The sequence below is a fragment of the Equus asinus genome, chromosome 25, assembly GCF_041296235.1.
Source record: "Equus asinus isolate D_3611 breed Donkey chromosome 25, EquAss-T2T_v2, whole genome shotgun sequence".
In the NCBI taxonomy this organism is placed as follows: Eukaryota; Metazoa; Chordata; class Mammalia; order Perissodactyla; family Equidae; genus Equus; species Equus asinus.
The window spans coordinates 24465816-24473657 of NC_091814.1; the positions used below are offsets into that span (position 1 = coordinate 24465816).

At 41.2% G+C, this 7842-nt stretch overlaps 1 protein-coding gene across 10 annotated transcripts in view; it reads left to right on the forward strand.

Annotated features, from left to right (window-relative positions):
- The window catches only part of ATF6 (activating transcription factor 6), a 212333-nt gene extending 207168 nt beyond the window's left edge, over nucleotides 1-5165 (forward strand). For 8 of the 10 annotated variants that reach the window (XM_014841141.3, XM_070497518.1, XM_044757685.2 and 5 more), the window contains one exon: nucleotides 2379-5165. In XM_014841141.3, the coding sequence (XP_014696627.3) occupies nucleotides 2379-2587 (209 nt within the window). In that variant the 3' untranslated portion in view covers nucleotides 2588-5165. Of the gene's footprint in view, nucleotides 1-2045 lie in introns of all 10 variants that reach the window. The other 2 variants (XM_070497520.1, XM_070497521.1) reach the window with 1 other exon arrangement.
- The last annotated feature ends 2677 nt before the right edge of the window (nucleotides 5166-7842 follow it).

Below are 7842 nucleotides of genomic sequence, written 5' to 3' on the forward strand. Positions count from 1 at the left end.
CCAGCTATCAGCTTGACCCATAGCAGGCACATGGACTCTAATGACTTCTGCAGGTGGTTTGGGCTATGTAAGAAAAGCTAGTCTTGATCTTAAACTGTCATCTGGATTCCAAGTTAATCCAGGAAAGCAGTAAAAATTAGTAATGTGTATTACATGTCTCTAATACATATGTTTTCCATTATTTGGTCGTCTATGTCCCAGTGTGCGCGCGTGCACATATGCATACTCCACAATCTTTCAGTTTTTCTAAAATGGGAAGGAACTGTGGTTCCAAAAGGAAATAATTGGTGTGGCACCTTGAAATCTGAACCCAGTCACGTGTTATGAATGGAATGACTCCAAATACATTAGTAGGTTGTCTTTCTTCCATCTCCTACTTTTTGGGAAAGAAAACGCTTTGATGGGAAACAATGGCTAACTTACAGGCATTCAGATTTAATTCTCTAAAGATAAGCAAATGATTTGATAGCTGTTGCTAAGTGGCAGGACTTGTAAAATTGGAGTTAAGTTTCCATGGCGATGGTCTTAAAGAATAGGTAGGATTAGTCAATACACAGCAGAAACCAGCTGTTCTTCTAGTAAGGATGAGAAAGAAGAAAATGAGCTTCAACTGTAATGGAAGAGATCTGTAAGACTTGGAATAAAAAATTCATCATCAATGGATACTATTTTAAAAATTGCAACAGATAACCAACCACTGGAAGTGGAGGAATGATGTCTTCCATTGGCTTTAAAATAGAATATATCATCTGCTTAAGCCTCTTAAAGTTGATAGATTATTAGATATAATAGTTTTAATTTTGGGGGGGTTTAGACCCCAGTGAAAATCTGATGGAGCCCCTCTGCAGAAAAACGCACACACAAATAAAACTTTGCATGCAATTTTAGGGAACTTATGGACCCCCTGAAGTCTGTGCATTAGACCCTAATTTAAGACACCCTGGGTTAGATGATCTCTATAAGTCTTTCCCAGCTTCATAAGTGACAATCCATGTCTCAGTTTGCCCAAACATATCAATGGAATCTGAAGATCAGATGTCAAACTTTGGATTTTCTTCCTCTAGATTTATAGCACTTGGCATGCACAGTGTTGAAGTAAAAAGAAAAAAAAAGGAATAGAAAGAATTCTACTTTTAAGTTCAATTCTTTGTCCTGGAGAAGCCAAGTGTTTAATTTTAAAAATCACTGGTTGGCTCTGTATCATCTTCACAAAAAAGCAGCACAGGACTAGGCCTCTGCCAGCAGTCGCTCTTCCCGGTCCCCACACCCAGCTCCAGATCTGCAGATGAAAATGCAAACTGAGATGCCACGTTGACTACCCAGCATTATTCCAAGTTCACACATCTTCTCACTGTGTTGCTCTGAATGTCCAGCTGGGTTTGAAAAGTATTGTCTATTTATACTTCTCTCATCAGTTTTATGCTCAAGTTTCATTGACTCCAAGTTGGAAATGACACCCCAGAATTACCAATCAGAAAATAATTTACCCCTCTCCCTAAAATAAAGAGCTTTCCTCCTCTTAGGAAGTAAGAATGGAGTGTAGTATGTGTCTGTGTATTTTAAACTCATAATAAGTTACCCCATACGCGTCAAGCATGGCTCTCTATGGTTTTCCTGTTCCCTTCTGCAATAGCCTCTAGTTTACCTGCAAGTCCTCTGGCACTCCCTCTAATCCCAATTGGAAATGTACTGTCTCTTTGTACCTGGAATCAAGAACTCTGGAACTAAAGATTGCCTTAGTGTGGAAGGGAAGTGATCGTGATCTCTAGGAATAAGCCAGAGATGTCAGATGTCTCTAATTGTCAGTCTTCACTGTACTTTATGCTCCTAAGGCAAACCCTTAAATTCATAGCTGGGAATCTCTCAATGAAATTAGAAATATTACTGATGAATAGGAGCCAAGCAGTGTTGGCCAAAAAAAGTCTCCTGACCATTTACATGATATATTGGTCCTTTTGACAATTATTCCTTCCCAGTGTTGAAGGGGAAGGGGAGGGCTTAGGTACTCTTCCCCCGACCTGCACTAAAATCTCCTTCTGTTCCAGTTGTTCCCGTCATGGTGATATACTGCATGGAAGGCATACAAGACATAACGTCTGTGGACAAATACTCTACGATATTAACTCTGACAGTGGCTTCAGCCCTTATTGAGCCAATGAAGATTGTTTGAGAACTACAATTGAGGAGAGGACAGGCCATCCCAGCCCCCAGCCCAACTATAGCTCTGCCTAGTGGCTGATGAAGTCCCTCTGCACCCTTGAAAGCATATTGACAGTTCACACCCTTAAAGCTCATTTCTGTCTTTCTGGGATTGAAGCTTATGACAGTGTTGCACGTTCTGTTGAATATTTATTCCTTGTGTGTATTCCTCCCTGCAGAGAATGTGATCAATGGGCAGGATTACGAAGTGATGATGCAGATTGACTGTCAGGTGATGGACACCAGGATCCTTCACATCAAAAGCTCGTCAGTTCCTCCTTACCTCCGAGATCAGCAGAGGAATCAAACCAACACCTTCTTTGGTTCCCCTCCAGCAGCCACGGAGGCAGCCCACGTTGTCAGCACCATCCCTGAGTCATTACAATAGTACCCTGGGGCTATGTTGGAAAACTAAGAGTGGGACCTGCCAAATTGGAGAATGGGTGAGAGAAATGCTTCCTTCCGCCTTCTGGGTGGCAAGCAGAGGACTGCCTCACAACAGAGTTCAAGGGGATAGAGAGGGAGAAAAAGAAGCTGCTCTGTTTTTCATCATCTGCCCATCTACTTGGAAAGCACTGGAATTCTGATGTAAGGGGAACAGCGTTTCTCCACTGGTAAATGCAGCCCTGCATCTTCCAGTGTGTCCTGGCGTGGATTTTGTCTGTACCTTTTTAAATTGCTTTTCCCTCTATATTTGTTTTGTGTTTAAATAGTCATCTTCTTTCAAATAAGCTCCTCTTCCCCTCTCTGCCATTTCACTTATTGAGACAGTAAAGAGATTCTTATTTACAGCTAACAGCACACAGGCGTTTCCACTGATTAGATTTTTCATTAATTTAATGCAAACCCATTGTGGATATTGTGCTTATTGGATAACAAATTTCAAAACCAGAAGGGCCAAAAACATCCCCAAAACAGTCAAAACAATTTGGAGCTTTAGGTAAAGGGAAAATTCCCATTTGGTAAAGTTTATCTTTACTTGGGATTTGCAGTTCACACCTGACACTGCTCATGGATACCTATGTTGGAGGTCAGGGGGTGGGTAGCAAATTTGAGAGAATGAAACAGAAGAGAAGGGTCAGTGATGGGGCTTTGAAAGAGGAGATAGCTCTATTAATACAAATATGTAAAGCCCTGGAAGTTTAATGCAACTGCAGCTTAGGATTAAAGCCACAGCTGCCGTTTATGTTGAGGACTCGAGGCCACTGCCTATTAGCCCACGTACTTATGTCTTCTCTCTGCTAATCTGGTGCACAGGACAAATGCTTCATTTTTATTGTGAATCCCCACCCACTACACACCTTCTATTAATATGATGATACCAAATTCACTTAAGGAACACGTAGGTAACTTTAGACTAAGCAAAAAGAGCTTTTTATCTTGAAAATTGACAAGAATTTATTCCTTAAGACTATGCAGACAAGCAAGCTTGGATTTCTGCTGGGGGAATACATCCCATAATATGGCAATAATTCTCAGTTTGTCCAGTGAGAAAACAGAGAAGGGATTAACTCTTTTGTCCTTCCATGGTAAAAAAAACACAGAAAACACTACTGTATTCACTTACTTTTTCCTGTACTTTGACTCCGTTCTTCTCTCCAGTTTCTACCTTCAGTTTCTAAAGTGAGTCCTTCTGCCCCTCCTGTGAAACTGTTCAGTTTCTCAATAGAACGCATTCTGCAAACACTGCTTCTTACCCTAATTGACTTGCCTCTGTCAGATTTCTTCCACTCCATTTCACACTATATCAGTGTCTTCCTTCTTGCAAGAAAAGGAAAGAGAAATTATCTCAACTCCTGAAGGATTACATGCAGCTGGGTAGTTTTCTGCCTGTGAAATTAGGCATGGCTTCTAAATGATTTCAAAGAATCACTGACCCTTCTAACTCTGGGTAGTGATGCCTCTCTGCCCAAGCTAGTTAGATTCTTTCCTAGGAAATCAGTTTAACTTTTGTGAGGGATGCCAGGGGGCTCTAACTCTCTGTTGCCTGGGAATCTGCAGCTGCCAGCATTAATTAGCCTTCCTCTTTTCTAACCTCTTGTACAGACTGTTGTCAGTCAGTGCAGCTCTCTCCTTGATTCGGCCATCCTGGGTGATGTTCACGCAAGAACCATTTTCCCTGGGGACCATCTTACTTCTAATGGGGCCAAAGAATGGAAGGCAAATGTGTAGACGACCTTTAGATTACAGGGCAGTCTTCTCCTGGAGCATCTTCTCCTGGCCCTGCCCCCTTCCCATGTTGTTTGAATTAGCCCAGCAGGAGGCTGTGACCGGGGCTAGTAGGCAGTGGCGACATGGTCCTTCTCAAGCTGCTAATCTTCTACTGGAGCGTCGTAGTTCTAACAGTAGATACAAACACTTTATGCATGGAGTGATTATATATGGTGCTTCCTTCCTCTCCTTTGCACTGAATCCCACAGGAACAAACCATCACATGGACTTATTTTTAGCACCTTGATTTTCCTTGATCCCTCTATTCCCCGCTTTTCCTGTGCTCATTTTACCAGCCTGTCAGACTGAAGGCTGCAGCTATGTTAGCCGACCTTCATGCCTCTCTGACGGGTGAAATGTGAGCGAGTGAGGAAGGAGTCGTGACTGAAGAGCAGGCAGGTGCCCCCGTCACAACGTTCAGAGTGCCTGTGAAGTGACCGTCAAAGCCGTCTGGAAGCCGAGCCTTCTCTGTGCACTCGCTGCCCCTTCCGCTTCTTGTTGTTACCTGTTCAGAACTGATCTCTCTGAGATGAGGGAACAGGAGTCTCCTCAGGGTAAGGGTTCGGGAAATGAGTGAGAGGCAACTAACAAGTATGAAGAAGTATTCGACTTTTTTACTTGTTATCAAAGCTATTCTTAATCCCTGGGCACAATAGTAGTTTTTACTTTTAGTGTCTGTCTGCAGCAGAAGGCCCTTCAGGAAATGGAAAGTTGCTATGCCGGCTTAAATAAAATAAACTGGTGTTTTGGCTTAATTTTTTTTGTGAGATTGCCTTTTGGGGATTGCAGCCAGGAATTATGGGGGATATGTGTGTGGGTGTATATATATATATATATTATTTTAATTTATTACATTTTTAAGTGAGATTTTGCAAGCTTGTGAGAAAATTAGATAAACTCATGGAGGAGGCCAGTCTGCTGTTAGATGACTCTGTGCCCTTCGGGCCGCCATTACTGCTGTCTCAGGAAGTGATGGTGGAGACTGCTGGAGACGGTTCTTCTGCCTGGTTGCGATTCCCAAGTTTTAGGCTTAATGGAAGTGGATGTTTCCTGGTGCTAACTATTGAGTCAGATGTTAGGGGCTTCTTGCCCTTGGGCAACTCAGCCAGCAGAACAGGGACGCAGCTCCATTAGAATGTAGTGTAAATGGCCTCCTTCTAAAGTTAGGATTTGTAAAAGGATCGGTCTTGAGACAAATGTATTGCTTGCCATGCTTGTAGTTTAGAAACTTGACCTTAGATTATTGGGTATTTGTGTGTTCACAAGTAAAAAAAACCCTATGATTATAAAAGCTCAGAGCATCTTCTAATTTTTTTGTTAAATGACTACAAGCTGCAGCACAATGCTGGCATTTCTTTGGGTTTTTTTTTGTTAGCAAAAAGTAGCCACGGAGGTATTTGAAAGCAGCAATGTTATATGAGTCATTCTTGAGTGTTCTGAATAAACATCACTTAGAAACAGACAAGGAACTTGGGATTGAAACTGATTTTTCTGTCATTTTTAAAGAGACACCGTCCTGATTAAACCTTCCTGGCTTGAATCTTCCTCCTGGGCGTGGATCCCCAGTAGTCAAGGCAGTGAGGCTCCGACAAGATACTGCTGCTGTGGCATTTACAATGATTAAAACTGGAGAAATCTCAAGCTCTTGGTGACTTTTGTACTATTTTCTGATTCTTGCCATTTTACTAAGCTTAGGTTGACAGAAAAATATCACAGGGAAAAACTTCTCTTTGTATTTGACTTTCTAATACATTGCAAGGTTTCAAGTGACTTCCACTTTGAACTACCTATTAGAAGTAACCACTTTTACTGAAGAGCCAGAGCGAGACTTCCTCTCAGTCTGACTTCGTGGAAATTTCCCACCCATGAAAGCCCCCTTTCCACTGCATCCCAATGGGCCGGCTTGGCTTCCTTCCTTTGAAGGAACTGAACTTCAGATGAGACCTTTCATCCTGCTGGCCATTTCTTACAAATTAACCTCTCAAATAAGATTGCTTTTTGCCAGAACTGATAAACGCTTGTTAATACCTATGGACCCTCATTCTTTACCAAGATGTGATTTTTGTCCGTCTCGAGTCATTTTAATTTACAGAAATTAGGATCTTTGTTGCTAATGTGAATACTAATGATAACTTTTGCCTTAAAAACAAGAACAAAGCCTAAAAGAAAAAGAACGAAATGTGAGAAATTTTCATTCCTACCCCTAATAACATTTGGGGGATGGGGCACGGGCAATTCCCGTTTTCTGCTACCTGTAGGGGTTGTGGCTGATTTTTAATTTTCTAGGAAACAGATTCCTGGACTACCCAAAAAGATCTGGCTGGAGTCCAAATGGAACTATGCACATAAAAGAAATGCAGTTTTCTCCTACCTGAAAAAGAAATCAGAGTGTATGCTGTTAACTTAGATTTTTAATGACTAATCTTAAAGTTTATTTTGGATAAGACTAGAACTTTCAGCAGTTTGTTCTAATGTCTGTGTTCTCTGCCAGGTTATCTGTCAGAATTTATGAAAAGAAGGATGGCAAAGGTTTCTTGATAGGAAATTCAGTTCTGTGTATGAATCGTGTCATGGCTAGTCACTGTCAAATAGTGGACACCATTCTCAACATACTGGTTTGCTAACTTTAAGCAATAAAGATTTAGCACATTCAAAGGTTTTTAATTATATTAGATTGGGGAACCAAGGAGTAAATAAATCATAGTTTATCATTTGCCAAGGTCAACAAACACCATGCTGTTTTGCCGCTTGCCCCAATGAACTTGGTGACCATCGGTTAAATAAACAAACCAGGAGGCTTGGCATGTCCCCCAGCATGATAATCCCAGATAGAGATTAGCAAATTGACTTTCACACCAGAAACCATTTTAACTCACACTGAGCCCTAATTTCCAGGTCAGTCATCTGGATAAGAGATGATGAGGAAATTGAGCTTTAGATGAAAACGACTATGCACGTCTGGCCTTAGAGACACTGGTTTCTTGTTCTTGTCATGTGGGCAAGTATGGTTGGGCTAAGAGCATAGTGCTTCACCCACGGAGCCATTAGAACCCAAGGAGAGAGTGTTAAAGATGCCATTTCAGCAGGACTTTCTAAGATTGTATCCATGCTAAATTAAGAATGGGTTAAAGATGAGGAGGAAAGATCTACCGTTCTCTCCCTTAATGTTTACGTTGGTTTACAATACATAAAGAAACAATGACAACAGACTATTTCATGCTTTCAAGCAAGTCTTTATAATACAATACTTCTTCTTTGTCTAAAATTCAAATAAAGAATTTTTAAACTTCTCTTGTTTTGTTCTGAATATAGAAAAAGAAAAAAGACCCAAAGTGAATCTTCAGTTTAAGTGGACAGTAGTGAGAAGGGATGCCTACAACGGTTCTGTGGCCTCTTACTCTTTAGACAAAATTACTGATCTCTGTCCCACTC